Genomic DNA, 27,543 nt, shown 5'->3' on the forward strand with positions numbered 1-27,543 from the left:
TATTTAGTTTTCAATAAGTGTACCTTTTTATTTATTCTCCAAGAAAAAAAACTTCAACAATTCATTGATGACACAAGATTATAATATCCTCTGCAAATGTTGATAATGTGCAAAGAAAATAACAACTGTTCTAACAGATGGTTCTGAGGTTACATTGATGTATTTTGTGATTGCTGGGTAGTGTATGAATCTGCAATCTTACACATCCTTTGGGGTATTGTTTGCACACTCTTCCTTGCATGAAGAGACACAAGATCTTTATTCCTTCAGTACTTGCGCCATGTTTCTTTTTCATACCTGGAAACTTTACTCTCCTATCCAGTGGTGGGATTCAGCCAGTTCGTACCACTTCAGCAGAACCGGTAGCTAATTTTTTGTTGCCCTGGCCCAGAATGGACTTCTGGAAGCAGCATCCACACAGAGAACCAGTTGTTCACATATTTGACTCCCACCACTGCTTTTACACAGCACAAAATTCACAAAAAGTGACTCAATTATTTTTTGTTTCTTTCTTCAGAGGTAGAACCTCTTTACTGTTGGAATTTTCTGAACTCTTCATTTCCAGAAGAGAATTATCTAGTAAAGTATAAAAGAGAATATACTTAGTTCAGAACTGAACTGTGAAGTCTTTGATGCTTTCTGAGCTTGGTTGTTTGCTTGAGATGTTTCATTACCCAAAGTTAGGTAACATCATCATTGTGAGAGAGTGTGGCATTTGTCCTCTGTTTATATCCTGTAACTTGCTCTGCTAGTTTTGGTGGGGTTAGCTTACTTATATTCAGTTTAACAATGCAGAATGGAAAAGGGAAGAGATGGGAAACAAGAAAATGCTGCACATTACCCAAACAGTTGGAAGGAGGAACCATATGGACTAATACATTAACAAGATCCTGATTTCCAGTTCCTTCTGCTGCAGGCTGTTGCACTAGCACTTGCTTGTAATTCTTTCAGTAATTATGTAAAAAAACAAATCAGTACCATTTCTTTATTGCTGGGCTGAGAGTTAAAGTGCATTCACTTTAAAATGCATTCACTCAACCAACTTGAATTAGCTGGGAGGGGTTGATTATTGGTAGGATCAGGACAGACTCCAAAAAAGCAATTAAGCTTTAAATAATATAGTGGAGCTAAAGATATTCTCTCTGCTGATTGTAGTATTTGCATGTCAAGAAAATCCAGTCAACATTTGTGGAAGATTTCCTCCTCAAGCAGATATGGTTGCAGAATTCTTTTCTAAAGAAATAATTTCTGGAGAATTGCAGTTGAAAAGAAAACAGATCAACATATTTGGTTGCAAATCTAAATGGTAATTAGACCACAGCAAAGAAACTTAAAACAGCAGCACCAGCAACTCTTTGTTGTTCTATAACGGTCAACTGCATTTTTGCAAGCTGAATATGTTAGCTCTAATTAACTTCTGTTTCCTATTACTTATTTCTGATGCATTTCAACACTGTATACATATGATCTAAAAACAAATCAAATTAGGCCCATCCTGACCCATAGGTCAATTGCTAACACTAGTCAGCTGTCTCTGTAAACATCATAATTCAAACAAAATTATGGCTATCTTGTGTCCTGTTTCATCTTTGGTATAGAAAAAAGATCCCTTATATCTGAAGTATAATTGCCAGTCTGAGACAGCAAACTTGTTGCATCTAAGTAAAATCTGCTTCAAGCTGAGCTCTCCTACTCTTTCCAATCTAGCTGCCAGCTTCAGTGTCTCCACTGGAGCCTGCAGTAAGCCACAAAGATGGCAAAATGATGATACATGTGTGATGATGCTATCATGCAAATGCTATTATAATCTCAGTATTTTACGACTGACACAAGTATATAAAGTACAGGATTTGCATGATTAATCTTCACCCTTGTATGAGCAGTGGTGGCGCAGTAGTTAGAATGCGCAGGTAATTCTGATGACTGCCAGCAATTCAATTCTAACTGGCTCATTCAGCCTTCCATCCTTCCTGAGGTCTGAAGAGGTATATAAATCTAAGTCAATGGTTCTCAACCTTTTTAATGCTGCGACCACCAACCGGTCCTAAGTCGAGGACTACCCAACCGGTCGTAAGTCAAGGACTTTCCCTGCCTGGGAGAGCCGCACATGTGTGGTGCCGCCCCCTGCGCCGGCCGAGGCGTAGCTGGCAAGCGGCAGAGACGGCGCAGGCCGACCACCAGCTGGGCCACCAGCTGGCCCAGCCCAAGGGAGGTAAAGCACCCGCTGGGCCCCACGCGTGCCAGCAACCCTCCCTGCGCCCGCTGGCCTCCCACCTCCCACCCCTGGCCCTCTTTTACTTACATTTTTAGTAGTTGCTCAGCAGGGAGGGGTGGAAATTTCCAGACAGCTCGCCTTCGCTGCAGACAACTTGCAGCACCGTTTGCAGAATGGGACTTTTGGCGGGCTCAGCAGGGCAGAGACAGCCTGGACAATTCCTCTTGCCTTTTGAAAGCCAATAGAATTAGACTCTATTCAAGAGAGTCTAATTCTATTGGCTTTCAAAAGCTAATAGAATAAAAGGGAGTAGCACAGCTAGGGAAAAGGGGAAAAAAATGGTGGACTGCGTTGTCTGGCGACCCCCGTGAAATGGTCGTTCGACTCCAAATGGGTACCCGACCCACAGGTTGAGAAGCGCTGGTCTAAGTGCTATTGCTATTTCCGCCTCTCCTGCCATGGAAGACCATTATAGTTTCCTGCTTTAATGGCTAAACCCAAATCAATGCAGCCAGGTAAAGCCACCTCTGAAGACCCTGCCCCTTTAGGATTTGTGCAAAAGAGAAATTTCAGCAGAAGTGATATACTATGCAATTCAATATGTACACTTTGAAAGTCACTTGCCATATTTAGTACTTCCTCTTTGGAAATTACCTATGTATGAGAACTGCCACTTTCACATCCATCTTACTTAATGGTGCAAAGATACTTCATACAATGAGTAAACAGACCTCTTAGAATAGGGAAAATATTCTGATGGTGGTGTGACATTTGCTATCCTTGAACAAAAAGATGTCAAAGGAACATACTAGGATGGAAGGCCCAAGTACATCATATGAACAGGGTAAATCAATTCAAATCTCAAACTGAGATTATTTGCATTAATGATTCTGCATGGTGGGAGCAGTTGGATTAGTTAGTGACTTGATTCTCTACAATGGATCTTTTTATATAGCACTGTTTCTACTAGATTCATTTTTTTCTTACTGAGGAATAACCCTCAAGATAAATTGAGTTTGAAACAGAAGTCAGACTCTTGCTGTTAATAAACTATATTCTAGTACAGTGTGATATTTGCACACCAGAAAGCCTCAGGTTATAAAGCCTTTCCACTTAAAGGATCTGCAAAGTAGCAAGACCACTACTTGTGGTCTGTTCATCTGTTGTTTTGTAGACACTATTTGGCTATATGAGAAATTCATGGTGTGTATTTGTGTATGTGTTGAATGTAGGAGAGAAGGATACCCAACTGTGTTTACTAGAGAAACCAACAGAAGGGAATCTAATAATAGGGAAGGTCTAAAAGTTGGGCTCAAAGCCCAAAGGGAAGGATATAAAACCAAAGAACAATAGGTCTAGTGAGAAACTGTACTTTAGAATGGCATGGGTTGCTTAGAAAATGCCAAGTCAGGGCAGCTGGTCTGTCTCATAGGAAGCATGATAATACATAGAGAAAACCAGGGCTTTTTTTCTCATAGAACGCCCAGAACGGAGTTCCGGCACCTTTTTTGGATGGAACCTTGTAGGGTAGGCAAGGCGGGTTGTATGACATGTGTGAGTTCTGGCACCTTTTTTTTTAAAAAAAAAGAAAGAAAGAAAAAAAGCACTGGAGAAAGCTATGTTTTCAAAGAAACCAGAGGCCTATATGCTTCTTCCAATATTAAACTAGAAAAATATGAAAAAAGTAAATGAATAGGAGCAAAGTCAATTTCCAATTAAAATCACTTTACTTGTCTAGACTGATTCTTTGTCCTGGTGTCTATTTCAGTTTGCTGTTTGAATTGGCAAAGTCAGCAGAATCTAGTGCCATCCCTGCACCCAGCTGATATAGCTTGCAAACAACAGCCAACAGCTCAGCCATCCCTATACAGTCTGACTGGTTGTTTTAGTTTTCCAGGGGGAAAAAATGGTGTGTGTGTGTGTGTGTGTGTGTGTGTGTGTGTGTGTGTGTAGAGAAGCAAACATAATAAAACATGTAATTTCATTTTAAGTTCATTTTTCGTTGTTCATTTTTCCAAGATTGTAAGGAATTTTCTCTCTATCCTTATTGTAATTGTGCATGGTAGGTAGTTAGGAAGAGTAAAACAGGAAGAAAGTTTTTCATTATGTTTCATAGGGATTTAAATTAAGCTTTCCCCACTTCCAAGCATGCCAGATCTCTTAAAAAAAGAAGAAATCTTTCTGTTGCTTTATATTCAGATAAAAGTTCAAAGTAAAAACTTTGGAAAGTAGGAAAAATGTGGGGTGAGAGAACATAAAAATTATGATACAGTCTTGCTGTTACTCCACAGTAAAAGTACATTCTGATTTTTTAAAAAACAAATCTGGAGTGATATTGTATCTTCCATGAATATTCAGTTATTGTTTTCTTCATAATAAAATCATAAACATAGGAAAACCCATTTTGGTGTCCATAAACAGATAAGTAGTGGTATACAGTAGATGTTTCCCTTTACAATATGGGCGCATAACCTTCCTGACAAATACTTGGACTACCCTGCCAGTTTATTCTAACAGCAGTACGTGATGCAGGACAGAAAGAGAGATGAAACAGCCCTAGCTGCATTCTCCAGGCAGCTTCCCCTTTTCCCTGCACTGAGCCGGAGAGGCGAGGGAGGGCACTTTGTCAAAGACAGGGAGGGACTCTTATTTTCACTTCCTCATTCACCCTGTTCAAGCTCTAGAGAGAATTGCTCATCTTATAGGGTGTCTGTACTGTTTATCACAAACAAGAAGAAGCTGAACCTGAAACGAAAGGATGTTGACCTGTTTGCCATCTCTCTTATCTTTCTTTCTGTGGCCTGTGGTACTTTGAAAAGGAGCTGCAACAACTGTGGTGGATGGGCATAGTGGAGATGGAAGACAGAAGGAGGATGAGCTACCGGCACGTTCATGGCCAAGTAGAAGAGGAGCTCCAGAACTTAGAGTAAGAACAGAAGTTATAATTACAGTGGGTTATAATTTGAGGGTCCTTCATTCTTGGGAGGAGGGATTCTGGGTAGCTTATGAAAGCTGGCTGACATTATCCAGTTGGCCTTTCCTGATGATCCCTCCCCTATCTTTTTCCTTTCAAGACTGGGGTCTTGAAAGATAGTAAAGAAAATCAGCTTGCTCCTTTCCTTCTTCTTCTTTAAACAGGGCAGATACTTAGAATCACAGACTCATAGAATTAACTGGTTAGGATATTAGAAAAACAAGTCCTAAGCCTTAAAGAATGCAGAAGGAAGGGAGAAAATGCTTTAGGAAATGACAGAGATTGCGCTGAGCAAGAGAAGAGGTTTGCTAGAGGAACATTTATTTAATTGGGAAAGTCTTTTTGTTGATGTCATAAAACAAGATGCAACGCTCAGTTACTGAAACAGTGGTGGGTCACTGATGGATGGAGAGGGTTTGGATTTTTTTTTTTTAAATGACCTGAGAGTTTCTGTGGGCAAGTTTTAAACCATATTTGTGGCCTATGGAGTCAATCTCAATTCTTTTCCTGATTATACCTCTCCCCTCACTTTTTCAGGGAGTTGGGTTTTTACTTTAATGCTATGACAATTTATGACAGTGTGTATACTACAAGTGTTATGTATTTTCCGACAAAGCCTGGAGGGGAAATAAGTTGCCAATTTTCTGCAGTTGTGAGTGGAAAAGTTAATTAAATTTCAAATAAGGGGTTTGAGGGTCATAAAGGCCTGGGGATTGCCTACTATTGCTGTAATGGAATACCAATAATGACATTCTGTTTTTTTAAAAGGTGTTAAAGCTGCAGCTTAAAAGAGAGGGAGTACTTCATAATAGCAAGACATCATTATGTCAGTAGTAATGCCATAGTATTAGCCAATAGGAGCCCCCATCAGGCACGAACCTATTGATCTCATTGTTCTGCTTTTTTCTGCCTAATATGATATGGTCATGGTATTACTGAAGAATGGGGTTTCTCCTAGATAAGGGAAATCTGTTAAATCCTTGTAGCAACTGAATAGTATCAGCAAAATGTTCTTGAAAGTCAAATATGAGGATTTTGCCATTAATTTGCCCCCCACCCATTTTCCAAATGATGGTTTAAAGATGTAGAATATTAAGCAATCTTTTTCTACACTTGCATTCATACTGCTTAAGTTAGAACTGCAGCCATCAGTTCTCCAAAGCTGTGTGCATGCATCTATGCACACATGTGTTGAGTTTTGCCAATGTGGATGCCTATAAGCAAATATAGTGCACATCTGCTATATAACCAGATAGAAAATCAATAGAATGGGTTCACATTATATCTTGAAACTAATAAGGAGTTTATGAGAACAATTCTAATACTGATGGTTAACAGGTTGTTAGAACCAACCAACCAACCTTGCATAGAACTCTGGATGAACTTTGGAGATCTTTGATTTTTTTTTCATTAGAAAAAGACTAGGAAAAAAGAAGGATGAGAAGAAAAATGATTGATTTGAGTATGAATTTACGAGGGCCGCATGAGTAGTGATTTAAGATGAAATAAAGGAAGAAGTATGTTTTTAAGCTATCATGCTTTCATACACAATGGATAGGATTCAGATCATACTCGGGAGTCTGGGCACATACAAGGATGAAAATGTAAAATCCAGCTGAGTTTAGAATTGTCCCCAAATTAGGTAAAACATTTGTGATTTTGGATAAACAAACAAAAAAAAATAGAGGGAAACATATTTACAACCACAATTGGGACCGTAATTTCCATTGCTAAGCAAGGCAGTTGTTAAGTGAATCATGACCAATTTTATGACTTTTTTGCCATGGTCATTCAGTGAATGTGGCTTCTTTCATTGAGTTTGCTTGTCAGAAGCTGGCTGGGAAGGTCACAACTGGTGATCACATGACCTGGGATGCTACAACCACCATAAATACATGCCACCTGCCAAGCAGCTGAATTTTGATCATATGTTCACGGGGATGCTGTGACAGTTGTAAATGCGAGGACCAGTTGTAACTCACTTTTTTCAGTGCCGTTATAACTTCAGACAGTCACTAAAAGAAAGGTGATAAATCGAAGACTACATGTAGTTTTAGTATTAGCAGAAATGGAAATTAAATCTAAATAGATTAAGTAAAAGTCAAACTATGTTGCACTAGTTAATTACAGTGTTTTCCAGAAAGTAAGACCCTGTCTTACTTTCTTTTGGGCTCTGAAGTAAGCACTAGGTTTTACTTTTGGGGAGGGCTTACTTTTTGCCAGTACCAGCACCTGTAGGCCATGAGCACATGGGGGTGGGGCAGGGCCTGTGCATGGAGTGGAGAAGAAACATGGTGACAAGAGCGTGGTTGTGGACCAGTTGCTTCCCTCCACCTGCCAAACACCACTTGCCAGCCGCGCAGGATAAGATTGCCACGCCCACCCCTGCTCAGATGCACTTGTCTCCCCCAAGCATTTTTTTTTATTAACCTGCCTTTCAGCTGCATTGTGTTTCTCCATTCACTTCTCAGCTTTTGCTGCATGTTTGTGAGATCTCGCAAGAAGTTAGAAAATCTGATTGAACTTTTTTTTTGTCCCACAAACACGCGGCGATGACTGAGAAGTGAATGGAGAAATGCAATGCAGCTGAAAGGAGGTTAGTAAAAAGAAATGTTTGGGGAAGGTACAGGCATCTGGGTGGGGGTGGGCATGGCAACCTTACCCTGCACAGTGGCAGGAGGGTGTGCATGTGCCCTTCCCATGCCAGGCCAGGCCCTGCAGCCCAGGGGTGGCCATGCTGGGCAGTGATGAGAAGGGCGCCAAGTTGGAGCCTTCCAGGCTGACCAAAGCGGCAGGTGGAGTGCTGGAGGCTCTGGGAGGGAGGATGGTGAAGCGGGCAATCGGGCCATTGGCGAGTGCAACGTGGCTCAGCCAAAAGCAGCCTCGGAACAAGTAGGGCAGGTAAGGAAAGAAATCCTTGCTCCTCCCAGGAATTGCCTTTCTTTGCTTACCAGACTCCCAGCCCCATGCCGTTTCTCCTTTGCAATCCGCCGCCGCCATCACATGCAGGGAAACAGGAAATTTTTTTAGGGAAAAAAAGGGTCAATTAATCAATTCCAACTCCTCACACACACACACAAAAAGATCTCGCAAAGTTGGAATTGATTGATGGACCTTTTTTTCCCCAAAAAAACCCTTCCTTTGTTTCCCTACGCGTGGCAGTGGCTGATCGTGAAGGAAAAATGACACGGGGCTGGGAGTCAGGTAAGCAAAGAGAAGCAACTCCTGGGGGGAGCAAGGATTTCTTTCCTTACCTGTCCCACTTGTTCTGAGGCCATTTGCCGCCTCGCATGTTGCTCCCAATGCCGCTGCCATGAGGCCGCGGAACAAGCTGGGCGCCTGTAAGGAACCAGTAAACTGGTACCGTGGGTCAGATCCCCCTCCCCCCTTAGCTTTGCCTCATCATAGGCCGTCCATGCAGGCCCTTAAGTAGGGCTTACTTTGGGGAGAGGGCATATATTAGGCCCACCCCCAAAAAATCTGACTAATCAACTGATTAACTACTTTCCAAATTGCACATAACACAAAATAAAGCATGTTTTGCTGTGTGGAAAAATCCTAAAATTCATGGTCAGGCGATCTCTTCATTAGTTCTGATCAAAAATGTAAGTAATTTATTTCTTGCAAGACTAAACTCCAGTTTTCTTTGGAAAGCTAATGGTCATGATGTAGCTTTACAAACTGTGGAAATACAATAAAAGCTTCCTACTTAGAATAAACACTGTAACAGCAACTCTCTCTCCAGGTGGAAATTTCTTCTTTAGAAACTTAGGCTAGGTTTAAAATTAAACTTATTTCTTATATATTTGCATTGTACGATAAGTGGTTATGAGCATAAAGTCAAAATCCATGTTAATATTCAGACAGCACATAAGAGTCATGTTGTCCTTATTTGCTATGATTGATTAATATATAGCCATCTTTTGGAATTTGTCCCATTTGGAATGTGTTTTTTTTTCTAATATCGGCCTAAGTGGCCAGTAGAAAAAAGTTTGGCCATTTTTATCGGTATTCTTTTGAAATGATCTTGAGATAATAAGACTCTGTGACAAAAGACCATCTTTAGAATTTCCTAGTCTCACTGGATTCACAGTGGTAAAAATCATGTTTGAATTGCTGAAGTTCTGTGAAGCTTGTGATGTTCATTTTCTCATTTCTAGGAATTGGGCTTCTGGGGCTGTAATTGCCCTTGCATAGATCTTTCTTAGAGGAATGGTGAATTGACATTTTTGACGCTTCCTCTTATAGAACATGCAATCAGAAACTTGCTTACAACAGTGAAGACATGGATGTGTAAATGTGTTGGAGACTGTGCATGGCCCAAAGTTACTTAATCAGCTTTTGTGGCTGAGAGTGGACTTGAACTTGGGTCAAATGCTAGTCCAAGATATTGATTCTTATTTAACATTTCCATTCTTTATTATGTGCCTTTGCAGTCTCTATATATGTGAGTACATTGTATTGGATGTCAGGTCTTTGTTATATATGAAGTGTCTCAGCTCCATCTCCCCACTTTCAGAAAACTGATTATTTATTTGCTGGAGGGCATTTGCTTTTGTGGAAGACATTAGCAGATGGCTAATGAACTTGGTAAGATGCCTGCAGAGACTAGCTTTTCACAATCCAGATAGTTCTTGTCTAGTAATTGCCTCATTTAGCAACTCTTACAGTTACAACAGTAATGAAAAAGTAAGCTTACAATCAATTCTTGCATTTACAAGCTTTGCAAGTCTGTAAAGCAAAGCAAAAATGAGATAAGATCAGAAGCAGTCATTACCTCAAGTAGTCATTAAACAAGGTTATCTGTAGTATAAATAGAATGCAGACTGTGGTTAGTAATAGTAATAGTAGTAAAGTTGGAAGGGACCTTGGAGGTCATCTAGTCCAACCCCCTGCTCAGGCAGGAAACCCTACACCATTTTGGACAAATGGCTGTCCAGTCTCTTCTTAAAAACTTCCAGTGTTGGAGCAATTTACTGCTTCTGGAGGCAGGCTGTTCCACTGATTAATTGTTCTCACTGTCAGGAAATTTCTCCTTAGTTCTAGGTTGCTTCTCTCCTTGATTAGTTTCCACCCGTTGCTTCTTGTCCTGCCTTCAGGTGCTTTGGAAAATAGCTTGATTCCCTCTTCTTTATGGCAGCCCCTGAGATATTGGAATACTGCTATCATGTCCCCCCTTGTCCTTCTCTTCGTTAAACTAGACATACCCAATTCTAGCAACCGTTCCTTATATGTTTTAGCCTCCAGTCCCCTAATCATCTTTGTTGCTCTTCTCTGTACTCTTTCTAGAGTCTCAACATCTTTTTTACATCGTGGTGACCAAAACTGGATGCAGTATTCCAAGTGTGGCCTTACCAAGGCATTGAAGAGTGGTATTAATACTTCACGTGATCTTGATTCTATCCCTCTGTTAATGCAGCCTAGCACTGTGTTGGCCTTTTTGGCAGCTGCAGCACACTGCTGGCTCATATTTAACTGATTGTCTACTAGGACTCCGAGGTCCCTCTCACAGTTACTACTATTGAGCATGGTGCCACCTATGCTGTACTTGTGCATTTGGTTTTTCTTGCCTAAATGTAGAACCTTGCTTTTTTCACCATTGAATTTCATTTTGTTAGTTAGTGCCCAGTGTTCAAGTCTGTCCAGATCCTTCTGTATCTTAAGCCTGTCTTCTGGAGTGTTGGCTATTCCTGCCAGCTTGGTGTCGTCTGCAAATCTGATGAGTTCCCCATCTATCCCTTCATCCAAATCATTGATGAAGATGTTGAAGAGCACTGGGCCCAGAACAGAGCCCTGGGAAACCCCACTACACACTTCCCTCCATATAGATACCGTTCCATTGAGGACCACTGGCTGAGTACGGCCGGTCAGCCAGCTACGGATCCATCTGGTGGTGATTCTGTCTACCCCACATTTTTCTATCTTATCAAGTAATAGGTTGTGATCTACTTTATCAAATGCCTTACTGAAGTCCAAGTAAATTATGTCCACAGCATTCCTCTGATCCACTAATTTTGTCACTTGACTAATTTTGTCACTTGGTTATCCACAGCATTTAAAGAGATTCTTTGAAATGCATGTTAGCACATGCAAGACAATGTTATTGAAAGCATTGAGGCAGCTAGCTCCTCTTGAAGGCTCATCACAAGTTCTTTGAGCACTTTCCCAGATTGTCTGCTCATGCAACTGAGCATCCATAAAGAACATTCCTGGTGAGACCATTGGGAAGCTGCAGTGGCTGGATATGCAGATGATCTGGGAAAAACTTGAAAGCAAGCATGACAAGCCTTATAAAAAAATGCTCTTGAATGTTTTCCACAAAAGTAGAATAAATTCCATCTTCTTGGCTTCAATGACATAAGTGTAGAACAGCACAGATTTCTTGAGAAGGGCCTGGCTGTTTTGCCCAGCTGCTTTCAGAGGAGAAATGAGATGTCAGATGGGGAATTTTTTAAAGAAATCTCAATAACTTTTCAGTAAATCAGCAATGAGAATCGATCTTTCAGTTGTCACCCATAGCATGAATTTTGTCTGTTCTGCACTAATTCTGAAGTGTCCAAGCTCCAGATATATTTAATATTAATTTATTAAATGCCTTGGAGAAGACAAGACACCAATCCTTTGCTGTCAGTGAAATATGAATATAAATTTAATAAATAAATGAAAGTAAATTTATCAATATATAGATTATTAATATACAATTAATTAAATTAAAAACTGGGAAATTTTTGTCCTTCACTAGTTTATTTATTTATTAAAGATAATTTATATGGCTGCCCACTCGCTCTCAGTGATTCTGGGTGGCTTACAAAAAATAAAAACCCAATATACAAACAGTAAAATCAATCCTCCACCTCCCTGGAGATAACAATCAATCAGATAAGCAACTTGATGGGTAACTGATGAGTAACATATGAGCTAGTCTGCAGATTTGTACAAAATGTGTTCAAAATGCTCACCAATTTGAAAAGAAAGCTAAAAGGTACATCCAAATGTGGAAAAACTCTCTGGTTACAGTTTTTAAACTAATTGTTGATCTAGGAGAGCCCTTATCTTTTTATTCCACCGCAGCTGCGCTAGGTCGATGGCCAAGGACTTTTTTTAAAAAACTCCAACCATTCAGGATCATTCTTATCTTCATTGACATTCTCCAAAAAAGACTACATTAGGGAGACAAGACTTACCTTCACAGGAATAATGATGGTTCTTTATTTGCAAGGTTTCTTTTTCCAAATGGCATTAGCCATTCCTTAAATACTCCAATACTGAAATGCATATAAGAACTTAATTTAGAATAATTAACTCAATTGATCTGACAAAAACTTACATGATTCCATTGAGAAGCCAGTAAAAGTGAGACAGATTCTCTGAATGCTTATAAAGTGATACTGAATTAATGGTCTTCACCTTCAATTTGTTCTATCATTCAAACATATATTGTGTCTTTCTAAGGAAACCATACACATTATCAACAGTTATTGCACGTGCCCTCATATTTGCTAAATGTTTGGCTGAAGTACCTTTACAACAAGTCTGTTTTCCTATATGAAGGCCACTTATTTATTCAATTGTTTAAAACAGACACTATCTCATGGCTTGCATGACAAGAATAATTGAAATCAACATACTTGGTTGTCTAGTTAAACTTATATATTCCTAGCCTAAAAAGCTCATGAGCGAATCAGATCTGTCAAATGCAAAACTTTTTGTTAGAAGATTAATGTCTTTTCCAGTGATGGTGTTGTAGAGCTCTAAGAGGCATGCAAGTTTGTTCCACAAGGGAAGCGGAACCAATGCAGAGATGAATATGAGGTGAAAATGCCAGCTCAGTGGGATAAAACATATATTCTATATTGTATTACATGTGAAATGGCAGGGAGACAGGTATTAACTAATCTTGCTGGCAACTAAAGCAAAGACTAATGGGCTAGGGACACCACAAAGCACTATTACACAAATTAGTTTCAAAAGCACTTGGAAAGAAAGTAAATATTAAGAATGAGTCATGGATGGTCTTAGTAATAGATTCAAAGACAGCTATAATTAAAATGTGCAATCAATCCTCTTTATCATAATTGTCAACTTTGCTTCCCTTTTTCATTATACCTATTAAGCTACACATCAGCATTAATATGTGAGGTTTGGCTCTCTTTTCTCTCATATGACTTCTATGTCATGATTTAGGCCATATCGGCTTGACAATCTATTTTTTTCTGCTTTAAGCCCTGAATCTTGTCAAAGAGAGCCATTCATCTATCTATCTTAGTGCATATTCTATGCATTTCTATGGCCTTTCCAATTAAAGGACATCTCTGCTTGAGGCTATGGAAAGCAGATGCCCATCAGAGAGTGCAAATGTCAGATCGGATGGAAAAACCATTTGCTCTACTGAGGCAACCTCCTATGTGTGGTTTGTAGAACAACTCTCTTTTTCTATGAGAGACACTGGGAAAGAATGCTTGGTCAGCCCAGGCAGGGATGTAAAATAGAGTGCCATCAGTGTACTGATATCACATTTAGGGTTGATAGTTTATAGAACTTCCCCCAATGGTTTTATAGATGGTAAATAGAAGCAAGGAGTGAGTAGAGCCCTGAGGGACCCACAAAGCAGGAATCTCTGCCTAGAACCGGCCCTGAAGAAAGGAGAAGCAATGTAATTCAGTACCTCCCTCTCCTAATCCCCTGAGCCAGTCCAGAAAAATACCGTGACCAGTATTGGTCACTGAGAGATCAAAGAATGTCAGAATGAATGCATTATCTCCATCCCAAGCCTGTCAAAAATAATCACAAATGCAATCATTGCTGTTTTAGTACCCTGGCAAGGCCTGGATCCTGACTGGAAGTGATCCAGATAATGTTTTTTTCCAGGGGCCTTTGGACCTGTAAGCCAACTACCTTCTCAACTCTGTTCCGAGAGTAAGAGGTTTGGCGACTGGATCTAGTTTTGTCAGGATATCCAGGGTCCAATAATAGACCCACCTTTGTTGTTGTTGTTAAATGCGAAGTCGTGTCCGACCCATTGCGACCCCATGGACAATGTTCCTCCAGGTCTTCCTGGAGTCCATTTAAGTTCACATCTACTGCTTCAGTGACTCCATCCAGCCATCTCATTCTCTGTCGTCCCCTTCTTCTATTGCCCTCAATCTTTCCCAGCATTTGGCCCTTCTTCAGTGAGTCCTTCCTTCTCATTAGGTGGCCAAAGTATTTGAGTTTCAACTTCAGGATCTGGCCTTCTAAAGGGCAGTCGGGGTTGATCTCCTCTAGGACTGACCGGTTTGAACGCTTTGCAGACCCACCTTAGTGGAGATATAAACCATTTTGAAGTCAGGGGTAACCCCCGCTCTCACAAGAAGCATTCCCCCTTTCCTCGATCCAACTACCTGCCATCTCCCAGGGGAACTGTCAGTCAGAAGGGATAAGGATCTCAAATACAGGAGGCTAAATTTGTGATTCCAAGGATGTCCACTTCATCAGGACCAACAGGTTTGAACTCCTCTCATCTAACTGGGCAAGACTGTGCCTTAGGCAACTCCACAGGACCTGTACAGCTAGATTCCAACTCTGAAAGAGTCTAAACAACTTTTCAGCAAATGACTAGAATAATACAATGCTGAACAAATGTTACCCAGGAGGGACCAGTCTTTCCTAAACAGGGCCACTGATGGGCCCTCTATAGATACAATATGGGCAGAAAAATAACCATATTTCACTACCTTTGTCTTTGTGTGTGTGTGTTTTAACTCTATATTTTTTATTATAGAGTCAAAAGATAAAGCAATATAGAAGAAGGAGGAACAAAAAAAGATGTAGTTGATGAAAATAAAGAGCAAAGAGAAAGAAAAAAGTGATTTCTGATCTTCGTTATAGCAGTTATAAAAGTACATGACATTGCTTTTCTTCTTCAAAATTACATAACACGGTTCCCGTGTTCTCATATTCAAACCCTATTAAACAATACATCCAGAAACCATGTTCATTTTTCTCAATTTCCAGAAAAAGGTCCATAAAGGGGCTCCACTCTTTTATAAAAGTAGTTATTTTTGCCTCCCTAATCCAAGTCAGTTTAGACACTTATGCAAGTTCTCTTCACAGTCCATTTCTCCATTGTGGGTATACTCTTTGTCTCCAGTGGCATTTTAGGCATCTGTTAGGTGGGCCGCTGCTGGATCCACAAGAGTCTGCACAATCCACCCAAGGCCAAAGTCATCCACTTATTCCAAGTGGCAACCAAAGTCCCATTTATACCATCTACAACAACTCCAGGATCTCTTAGAGCAGGGACCATTCAAATTAGCATTGTCTCCCTGCAGAGAAGCACACACCAGAGAACTCAAGAACCAGCAGGGAATGATTTGGTTTTATTGCTTTTGTTTCAGCTGCATATATTGTTTTTACTGATAGTTTGTAAGCTGCCAAAGTTTCATTTTAAGCTGGGTGGCTATAGCAATGTTTGAAATAAAAAATAATAATATAAAATATCTCCTCACTCTAGATCATGTTGTCACTGCCTTGAAATAAATACCAGATCTAATATGTTGTCTTTGCTGTCTAATGAAGGACATCTACTTCCAGATGTCAGACTGTAATCATTATGCATATTTGTGTACAGGTGAATTGGCTTGAAACTGAGAGGAATGTATTTGCAAGTAAGCTTATCTCTATTACTTTCCTATCCTACTGGGTCTAATCATGTATGGTTTCTCTCAAGCCGTTGGATTTATATTCCCACAGAAATAAATAAGGAAATGTAACCTCTCATCTTTTTCACTATATTAGATCAATGCGTAGTCATAGTATCCATTCATCAGAGATCTGCTCTTCAACTGTTTCTTGTTCTGGCACTTACTTAGCAAGCTTACTTGGAATAACAGGTGTTTTTAAAGATGATCCTTTATCTTTTATTCATGGATATACATATTTTGGAGTAGCTTCTAATTTTAGTATTATTATACATAAACAGTGGTAGCTTAGTTTCCATAGTGTGCTTAGTGTAGCATATACATTCAAGGTTTGCTTATTTAAATATTTATTTGTATCCCGCTTTTATTATTTTTACAAGTACCGTAACTCAAGATGTGAACATATCCAGCGTGCCTTTCTCCTCCTATTTAACCCACAGCAACCACCTGTGTGGTGGGTTAGGCTGAGTGTGACTGGCCCAAAGTCACCCAGGTAGCTTTTGTGGCTAAGGTAGGACATGAAGTCATGGTCTGCCTGATTTCTACTTTGGTGCCTCAACCACTACAACAAAATTGGCTCTCAATGGCATCATCTAGACAAGCCTGGCTGATCTGAACAGCTGAGGAAGCATGGACCTTGTTATCTCACCCTTGTTAGACTTCTTTATTAGACTATTAGGAAATCCCAGAACAATAATCTAGATAGAAAAGTGGGGGGAAAAAAATCAGGAGGCAAAGGCAGAAAGAACATTGCTGTTTTGTTGCCAGGCAAATGACACAGACATGTCCAAGTAACAACCGTAGTAGTCAAGTTAAACTTGAAGGAGACTTTATCCTACTAAGATTAATGTCCTAAACAGCTTACAATCCTTTTGGGGAAGGGGAAGGGAATAGTGTCATGTTTGATGGTCCAGCCCAAGTATTCAATTCCGCAGGAGAGGGACCTGATAAAAATGTCTCTGCTGTCAGAGGCTCATTTTGACAGATGACTTTTTTTGCATTGCATCCAGACATTTCCTTTGACGTGTTTCTTCCTGGTGTTCTCAGTATTTAGAAAACTCTGTGGGTAGTTTGGGCAACAGCTGAGGTAATAATACATCAATCTACTACCTTCATGCACTGAACACCAAAAGGTGAAAACCACCACTATTTAAAAATACTCATTTTTAATGATAACTTCTCGTGCCAACTACCTAAATGGAGCAAACTGACATGTATGAAATGTATATACAAGTTGGTCTGGGATTTCAGCATTTGTAATATGCATATGTGTTTACATAGATTTCTTCATTTCTCTAAAAGAGGAAGCAGACCAGTAAGCAGACTTCTGAAAATATGGCTTCAGGAAATAGTGATTTAGAAAGTTACTGTGATGGTTTCAAACACTTAAGATCACTTGAATAGGGTGGCCCTATTATTTAGCAGAATGAGATGATATCAAGCTCAAGCTGAAAGCTGACACAGTGAAATTCAATCAGTCTAATTCTTTATTTGCTTACATCTAATGGCCAGAATCTTTCTCAGACTAAAGCTGTAAACATCTAACAAACCTAATAGACATATCCTAAGAGATTCTAGGCTGTGGCTACCCTGAATCTCTTCCATCCTCCCTATCCAGTTTGGAACTCTTAATTTGGGTTCATTTTTGAATCATCTGTTTCCTCTTGGGAAACTATGCTACTGTTGCTGGAATTTCCCCTCCCTTCTCTAGGTACACATTTCATCACATCTGTTTACATTCTGAGCTTGTAAGTTTTTATGGTAGTATTTTTTCTGACAGGGAGGAGAAAGATGTAGATTATTCTGGCTGGCCTCTTGACTGGCTGCTGTTATTACGTGCTCCAGTTTAGGTAGCAATATTCAGTATATTGGTATGATCCTGCAAATGTCTTCAACGCTTTACTATGGACCAGATAAACCTATTAGATCAATTCCTGAGAGACTAACTGGGACAAGAATAACTTAGATTGAAATAACAAGCATAGAGCTATAATGGAAGAAGTAAGGCCATATTAGTATGTTTACTGTTCAAACAATAAAATAAAAGTTTGCCTTCAGATATTCCAAATGTTTGGTCATAAGAAACAGAATCCAAAGGCTTCTGTATAGTATGAATCAGGGCCCTATTTTTTTTATACTGTGCAATTTTATTTTGATAATGTTAGAAAGGGGAAGGAAGCATCTTCTCAAAACCTTATTCAGTTGTTTCTCTGACTTTTGCAGTTCCAGAAGACATTTCAAAAAACACTTTTCCAGTCATAATATATGCTAGAAAATTGTCTTTACAATTAAAAAAAATACTGTCTCCATATAATTTTATGATAACATGTACCCAAGTCATAGGTGGGAGGGAATTTACCAAGATTGGCCTTTTTGAAAGTGCTACTTTATAGTGTTTGGGGAGAATAGAATAGAATAGAATAGAATAGAATAGAATAGAATAGAATAGAATAGAATAATTGGAAGGGACCTTGGAGGTCTTCTAGTCCAACCCCCTGCTTAGGCAGGAAACCCAATACTATTTCAGACAAATACTTGTCCAATCTCTTCTTAAAAACTTCCAGTGGCGGAGTATTCACAACTTCTGGAGGCAAGTTGTTCCACTGGCTAATTCTTCTAACTGTATAACTATCCTTGCCTTGCACTTCAGAAATTCATTTTATTAATAACCATTTAAAAAAAATCACATGTTGCCTCTTGTATTGTATAATTTGCATATTTGCCTGTTTCTATAAGTTCATTAATTTACAACTTAGTATCAGTAACTTTCTCTGATAATATGATCGATTTGTCTCTAGAAGTTGGTGGCTCTGGTACTCCACCAAACTTTGGTTAGCATCCGCAAACCCAAGTCTGGCTGAATAGACATCTTGACGCTCCAACTACTTCATTAAATGATGAAAACAGCATCGTTCCACTGCACCATAAACCCCCGGACTTTGCTTCATCGGACAGACCAGATCAGATCCCTTCTGCAGATCTGACATGGATCATAATGGGAGTGGCCTGGATGGATAGGGATCCTCATGGATATTTGTTAGATATGCTCTAAGGTCCTTGTTTTGCAGTGTGCCTTATACCTATGAGATTTTCATGACATTTTTGCTCTGCCACTTTTCTTGAGAGATTCTAGGGAAATTAATAGAATGAATTTCAATTATAAAGAGCCAAGAGATAAAAAATGAATTTGTGGTCAACTCATTTCATAAACTGTAGCTAAATCCAAATGTCAATAAACCAGAGAAGAAATGATTTAAAATGTTCTGAGACTCCCCACCATAATGAATTCACTAATCAAGGAGAATTGGAAATTCCCTATTATTGTTGTTAAAGTCACTTTATTGAAATCTGTGTAATTCTTGCTTCCTTGATCATGCCCAGCTGCATGGGACTTCACACTTGCTGCAATAGACATGGATTTAATGGAATACGAACTTTGATGTCTCATTAGGTGGTATCATGACAATCTCACACGTCATGCAGCAGAAGCTCTTCTTCTTTCCAATGGTACTGATGGAAGCTATCTCCTGAGAAAAAGCAATGGCAAGACTACTCTTTTTTCTCTTTCTGTAAGGTATAGTATTATGAATATTTCTTACATTATTTTCCTGTGAGCCTGCTCATATTTTGAGTTCTGTATCTGCTTTCTTTCCCACTACTATCATATATTTAGCAGCTGGCACAAGAAACAAAATCTGATTGTAGTACACCCAACCCTCTTGACTCTACTATTGATCAATTTGTATAAGTTAGTTGGCAAAATCCAATTCATATGGGCACCAGTGAAATAGCTACAACTAAGGAACATTTAAATTTGAGTGCAATACAAAATTTTAAAAAAAATCAAAAGTAGTATAATTTAAATACTCATAACTAATCAGTTAATCTGTTAAGCATAGTGCAGATAATCCTCAAGTTATGACCAACCATTTAATGACCATTCAAGTTAAATGGTGTTAAAAAAAGTGACTTGCATTTGGTTCCTGTGGTCACATGATCAATATTTGAGTGCTTAGCAACTGGCATGTATTTACAATGGTTGCAATATCCCAAGATCATGTGATTTCCATTTGCAATCTTCCCAGGGGGCTTCCGATAAACAAAGTCAAGGAGGCAAGTTGGAGTTGCTTAACAACAGTGGCAAAAAGGTTGTAAAAATGGGCACAACCACATTACTTAACAAACACATTGTTTTGGGATGGATATTCCAGTCCCAAGTGTGGTTATAAGTTGAGGACTACCTGCACTGAACATATGACCACAATATCTTATATAACAGTGTGCTAAAATAGAACTAGAAATTCATGAACTACAGACTACATGTGATCCCTGAGACATTATTTTTGTAGGTTACCTGTACTTGCATGGATTTCAGCTTACATGAAAAACTTACATTCAGCTTACATTAAACATAAGAACTGTTTGCATAGATTGGTTTGTAAAATGCTGAAGTCTCAAATACCTGCAAACTAGAATGACCTTTCATTTATTGTAATTTTGAGATTTACAGTCTGAAACTCATGTCCTTCAGTGATAATGCATTAGTTTTAGTGATATTATATGCTTACTGTTCCTATTAATGGATAAGAGATAAGTGCATTTTGTTTAGCTATACAGATGATAGTCAGAGGTACAGAATAAATGGTGTGGCAGATAGGTAAATCTCAAAAACTTCTTCTATTTGAAATGCTGAGAACAAGACCTGAAAACACGATTTTATTCCTGCTCTTTTCTTTTGGGCTACTGAGAAAGAGCCTCAAATGTTACCATCAAGCTAGCATTTCTCCTAAGATCTGAAGATGAGGAACTGAAAGAGGAGTAAATCAATAGTTCTCTCCAGTGGGAAAAAAGGAAGCTGCCGTATCTCAAAATCATCAAGAGCTTCGTAATTGCTCCTATAAGGCAGTTGAGCCACAAGTAAATCAGCTCAGCTCACCAGTGCTGATTAAGTTAAGGGGACATAGAAGCATGGAACTGCTTTCAGTCTGGTTCGGAACTCTATGGAAGGCGCCAACTTCCAAAGTTCCTGGTCATCATGGCCCTGTGTAGTTCAACTTACTTGGAAGGCACCAGGTTAAGGAAGGCTGGTATACATCAAAGGAAAATAATAAGTGGATTAATATAAGATGAAACTTAACTTTCTCACAATGAAGCTTATAATTTTTTCTGAAGGATGGATGGTAGGGAGTACCATAGGCTTAGACTACTGGGAATGAAAGAAAACATGAATAAATTCTTTATGAAGATAAGGGAGTTTCTTGTTGCTAACTCTCTTATTTAATGGACTTCTGGAACCAGTATAAACAGTTCATACAGTTAATCACTTCCTTTATTTTTTTTTTCAGAGCAAAAGATTCTGTAAAGCATTTTCACGTGGAATACACAGGGAATTCATACAAGTTTGGCTTCAACGAATTTTCAGATTTGAAAGACCTGATCATGCATTTTGCGAATCAGCCTCTAATAGGTAGTGAGACAGGTAATCAAAATTTTCTTTTTCTCTTTCTTTGGAATATTTTATTGTGAAAATTGAATTTAAAGATTTTATAGTGCAGTTTTACTTTAAATCTCTTTTTTTAATATCTTCAGACCAATCCTCTTTGTAAGTGTTATAGGTTTCTGCTGCCTACAACCAAGTTCTTCATATTTAAATTAATATGTAATCATTACTTTTTGCTGTCAGATGTTCAGGCATTGCAACAGTAGTTTGTTAGTCTATATTGCATATTAGAAAATGTTTCCTAATGGGATAAATGTCTCAGGATGTGAGGAGAGGAGAGCACAGGTTGGCTTAGAAATTACAATGCATTTAATTCAATGCTTTACAGAAAAGGCTTTTTCGTCTCTTGCCATCAAAAGCAGGCCAGGGAAAAGAATGGCCTCAAATGAAAAAGAAGCAAAACTGCTTATAGGTAGTCCTTGACGTATGACTACTCATTTAGTGTCTGTTCAAAGTTATATAGCACTTTTTTAAATGACCAGGTCCTCACACTTATGAGCTGCTTCCCAATAGTCATATGAGCAAGATTTTGTGTGCTTGGCATGTATTTACAACGATTGCAGTGTCCCGGGATATGGTGATCACTATTTGTGAGTTCCCAGGGGACTTCTGACAAGTCAGTGAGGGAAGCTGGATTCATTTAATGAACACATGATTTGTTTAAAAACCATTGCAAAAAAGGCAATAAAATTGGGTGGCGGTTGCATGATGATTCACTTAACGACCAGCATTTTGATTATGTTCTGTCAGGTTCTCTGTGACTTTAGGGCCATCTAGAGAGAAAAAGCATGCTCTGTATGAATATGAGAGGGGCCTTCTTGGGGGCCAGTTGCAGTTTGGGGATCCCCTGGCAAAGGGAGGAGTTGCAAAGTTGGATTATTCCAATGCTTTCTTCTTTTTTCTAGCAAGTGAAAAGTTTTTTTTATTCATGCAATTCTGCAGCCTTTTTGCTGAAATAGATTTTAACTTTGTGAGTGATATTTAGTTTTTATGAACATGCTAAAATAGATATGTGTTATGTTTTACATATAATTTTGTCCCTTATTTGTGGATTATCTAGTGGCAAACAATAGTATTGCTAGTGGAAAGAAAGATATAAATTTAATTAAAAAAATAGTTCTAATACAATAGTTGGAGAAGTAGTCAATACACACAGTTAATTAAGTTAAATACTTTTTCCTTCGGTATCTTTGCTCTCCTTCAGTTCTTTCTGCTGCCTTTTAATAAAAGATAAAAGGTTGCAGACACTGGCTCTTTGCATAACCAGTAGTTTTCCTATTAATAACTATATACTTTGTTAAAATCACTGCAGTCTTGGTTTTGCTGGACTGATTCCACAGAAGTCATTCCTTTGCAGTTCTTCTTTTGAAATCTTTGGATCCATTCTTATACAGCTTACAATTTTAAATAACACCATCTTGATATAAATAGTTTTGAAAGAGTCAAAATGTAATCTTTCAAAATGTAATATTTTATGTATGATCCATCTTTCATGTATAACATAGTCCAGACATTGTTCATTTATTTTTGCTTTCTGTACATGCTCCAATGTAATCTAAATTGTGCTGACCAAAGAAAAAGAAAAAAGCTTTCTGCTACTTTAAAAATGTTACTGCTATAGCTTGCAACATACAGTAGCCTTCTTTTCTCTCCTTTTTCCTTGGCTCACAAATGTACCACTTCACTTCTGGCTTCTCCCTGGAGCTTTAAAATGTGTCCCTTTGCTTTTCTGCCTGCAAAGTAATAAGTGAAAGTTTCTAGGCTAGTTGCTAGCTATTGAACTATTGTGTATTCAGAGCTTAGAGATGCAGAGTTGCAACAAGCTTGATAGATAAGGAAATTCAAACAAAAGAAGAAATCTTTAGATGCACAGAAACTTTGCAATGTTAAGGAAAAAAATGCATTAGTTATAAAAGGAAGAACCGTTTTGATTAGGACGTGCCTTCTCTCCTCTGTCTCGCAGTGAGTGTGGGAGGGAGACAAGAGATTGCGACACCCAGCTATTTCTTTGATCAAAGAAATAAAACTGTGTTCTTTCAGTAACTCGTGTTCAGAATCTTTTTGGATTTATCAGAATTCTGAGATGAAAAACATTATAGTTTAGTTTGGTTTGGCTAAAATGCTGTATGTAATAGATTTGGGATAAGTATTGATTTTACCCTTATTTAATTTTATTACACAAGTAAATACTTGAATAGATCATTCCGGGTGGCTTAAGAAAGCATTTGAAAAGATAGGGAGGCAATTGAGTTAAAGACCAGAAATGGTTTAATCTTGTTCAAGTGTCAAGTCTATTTCCTGATACAAGTGTTAAAACTCATTGACTGACCCCAACCTACAGGGTGCCTAGAAACTTGAGCTCTGTTGTTACAGTCCCTAAATAGGTTGCTATTTAACACAAGATATGGTTCAGATTTTTGATGAGCAACTACTGCTGGAGCAGGTCCAGATGAAGAAGAGGCTCCCATTATCAACTCATTATGTGTCAAGGAAGATCAATGGGCTGAACTTTAAGAATGCTAAACTTTAAAGTATCTGGCCATTCTGAGAAAAGAAAAGATGATAAGGAGCAATAAGCTCTCTGCTTTGTTTTTTGACAAAATCACTTCAGTGTGGTTTTATTTTAAGAGAACTCGACCTTTGCGCAGATTAGGTCCTACTATACTTTTGTTCAAATCCTTCAAATGCTTTGCTTTTCTATACTTAGGATCAGGCACTGGGATATTGAGATTCAGTTTAAACACATTTGAGGATTCCCTGATTTATAGGGCACATGCAAATCATGGGAATGCTTTAAGATGGCAAATATCCTGCAGTGATCATCCGGTCTTTTTTCTTTTTATTTTTTAATAAATATTTTATTAATTTTCTGGTTTTACAATCATAAATACTTAATAAACAATGTGTTGTCTGGTTCCATCAGTAATTCAGTGGTATATATTAACTACCTCAATCTAGGTACAATACTATACCATCAAGTGCTCCCTCTCTTCTTCCGGTGTTATACATTTTCTGTACTAGGCTAATACAATTCTTATCGCTGTTAATACATATACAATTGAATGTCAGCATCTTTGTTACATTTTTCTAATATTATATATAATAACAGTAGTGTCAGTTTAAAATATCTTTTCTAACCAAAACATATCTCAGTTGCATTTGCACTTAATATCCATTTGTTCAATCAATATCCTGTTTTTCTGCTTTTTAATTTTTTTTTATTTCCCATCAGTGTTCAAGGTATCTCTATCACTTATAATTTTCTCATAATAAATTATATTTGGGCAACCAAAGGCTTCCCTTGTTCAAAACCTCTTAGCATTTTCATATTTCCCTTCTCATACCAAAATGTAAAATTCTAGTTATAAATCCTATCTTTCTAGTTCTAATAGCACTTCTATTTCTAACAATTATCTATTCTCTTAGCCATATTCAAACATCTCTTTAATAGTATGATATCCCATCTAATGGGTCAGGACCTCTATTTTCTTCAATCTTACTCTAGCTTTCTTCCTTTGCCAACTAACTTTCCAGTCAATACTTTGAATCATCAGGTAGTTCTTCCGCTATTTTTGTGTATATTGTTTGGAATAAGTAAAACAATTTGATTAAAGTATTTTTGGAAGATTGCCCATTGATATTCATTAAACAGCCTCCCTCCTTCTCCAATTTCCCACAATTCTCCTAACAGCTTTATCTTCCATTTGATCACCTCTTCTTCCTTATCCTCAAGAGTGTTCTGAGATCTTGACAGTAAGATGTGTTTTCCATTTCTGGTATTATCGCTACATCTTCTAATTCTTTGTTTGTCTGTTTGTTAATTCCTTCCTTTAGGTCCTCCATCTTTGGATCTGCTTTCTCTAATTTTCCTTCAATTTTTCTGGGTTACTAGTTTCATCTTTATAGTCATTTTTTGAATCTGTGGAATTAGATTAGAAAATTTTTCTTTTATCTCCTTTGTGTTATTTTTAGTCTCAATTGCACCCAAAATTTCCATTACTAAGTGAGACAGTTGGTAAGTGAGTTTTGCTCCATTTTATGACCTTCCTTCCCACAATTGTTGAATGACTCACTGCAATTGTTAAATTGATTACATGGTTGTTAAATTAATCTGGCTTCCCCATTGACTTTGCTTGTCAGAAGATCACAAAAGGGAATCGCATGACCCTGGGACTCTGCAATCATCATAAATATGAATCAATTGCCAAGTGGCAGCATTTTGATCATGTAACCACAGGGATGCTGCAACGATCATAACTGTGAAAAACAGTCATAAATTGCTTTTTTCAATGCTGTTGTAACTTTGAACGGTCACTAAATGAACTACTATCAGTGGTTTTCAACCTTTTGCGAACCCCAACCGGTCATAAGTCGAGGACTACTCAACCGGTCGTAAGTCGAGGACTACTCAACTGGTGCAGCACCATTTGCAGAATGAGACTTTTGGCGGGCTCAGCAGGACAGAGACAGCCTGGATAATTCCTATTGGCTTTTGAAAGCCAATAGAATTAGACTCTATTCAAGAGAGTCTATTCTATTGGCTTTCAAAAGTCAATAGAATAAAAGGGAGTAGCACAGCTAAGGAAAAGGGGGAAAAAATGGCGGGCTGCGTTGTTTGGCGACCCCCATGAAATGGTCGTTCGACCCCAAATGGGGTCCCCACCTACAGGTTGAGAACCGCTGCTGTATATAAATGCAATGTGTAGAGAGAGAAGTGCCCTCAACTTCAACCAACCGAGAACTAAAGAGAAAACTCCTAGTTTATTCTTTGCTGTCCTTCATTAAGAGCACAAAATAATTGTACAATTAAAAATCTATTTCTTTATGCTTGCAAAATACAGGTAGTCCTCAACTTATGACCACAACTGAGCCTAAAATTTCTGTTATTAAACAAAACATTTGTTAAGTGAGTCTCTCCCCGTTTTACGATCTTTCTTACCACAGTTGCTAAGTGAACCACTGCAGTTGTTAAGTAATACACTTGTTGAGTGAATCTGGCTTCCCCATTGACTTTGCTTGTCAGAAGGATGCAAAAGGGAATCACAGGACTCCGGGACACTGCAACCGTCATAAATATGAGTCAGTTGTCAATCGTATGAATTATAATTATGTGACCATGGGGATACTGCAATGGTCATAAGTATGAGAAACCGTTGTAAGTCACCTTTTTAGTGCTGTTGTAAGTTTGGACAGTCACTAAACAAACGGTTGTAAGTTGAGAACTACCTGCACATTATTTTCAAAGATAGAATCAATCAGATCATGGGCAAAATCAGAGGCTTGATACAGGTAGTCCTTGATTTATAATCATTCATTTAGTGAGCAAAAATACAATGACACTCAAAAAAGTGATTGCAACTTTCCTCACACTTATGACCATCACAGCATCTTTGTGATCATGTCCTCAAAATGTGGGCATTTGGCAGCCAGCATGTTTTTATAATGGTTGCAGCATCTGGGATCACGTGATTTCCAGTTGCAACCTTCTAGCTGCTTTCTGACAAGCAAAGTCAATGGGGGAAGCAAGATTCGCTTAATGATCAGATGCTTCACTTAACTGCAGTGATTCGCTTAACAACCATGGCAAAAAAGGTTGTAAAATTGGGCATAAATCACCTTGCTTAGGAACCAAAATTCTGAACTTAATTATGGTCGTAAGTTGAGGATTACCTGTAGATACCAACTTGTTGAAGCTAGGTAGATTTAATTTCCATTCATATTTGAATGGGAAAATACTTGGTATCCTATGAATAGTGATGCAAATTGCCCAGTTCAAATAATAACTTCTCCTAATTTGCTGATTATGGTATCATCCATTAGAATTTTATTTATTCAAGAACCATAGAAACAGCCCCACTCTTTTAGAAAGATCATCTACTCCAGTCCTAAACTAACAGAAACTGTTTCTCATGGCTTGTATCTAAGATGTACTATATATTATTGCCTAGGAATCTGCTTTTATTCTTTCTTCTCCTCCTTATAGTTTATTGTTCATTCAGTTTTAAATATTTTTAATGCACCTTGTACATTATTATAGTTTTTCTTCATCACCAGTAATCCTGCCATCTGTTATATCTGTTAACAGTCAAGAAATTCACACTGTATAATAGTGAATTTGATCTCCAGTGTTGAATGATAGACTTGGCCTATGGTTTAGCAGCTCCCAAATCAGATT

The 27,543-nt window shown here is 38.4% G+C and overlaps 1 protein-coding gene across 2 annotated transcripts in view; it reads left to right on the forward strand.

Moving 5' to 3' along the window:
• The window catches only part of DAPP1 (dual adaptor of phosphotyrosine and 3-phosphoinositides 1), a 73,939-nt gene that overhangs the window by 30,293 nt on the left and 16,103 nt on the right, over positions 1-27,543 (forward strand). Inside the window, exons 2-4 of one of the 2 annotated variants that reach the window (XM_039361324.1) lie at positions 5,035-5,141; positions 19,320-19,442; positions 21,214-21,347. In XM_039361324.1, coding sequence (XP_039217258.1) covers positions 5,056-5,141; positions 19,320-19,442; positions 21,214-21,347 — 343 coding nt within the window. In that variant the 5' untranslated portion in view covers positions 5,035-5,055. Of the gene's footprint in view, positions 1-4,580; positions 5,142-19,319; positions 19,443-21,213; positions 21,348-27,543 lie in introns of those variants that run through there. The other variant, XM_039361323.1, reaches the window with a different exon arrangement.

Source organism: Crotalus tigris, unplaced genomic scaffold (genome assembly GCF_016545835.1).
Source record: "Crotalus tigris isolate CLP2741 ecotype Arizona unplaced genomic scaffold, ASM1654583v1 scf7180000019245.846064, whole genome shotgun sequence".
NCBI classification, from domain to species: Eukaryota; Metazoa; Chordata; class Lepidosauria; order Squamata; family Viperidae; genus Crotalus; species Crotalus tigris.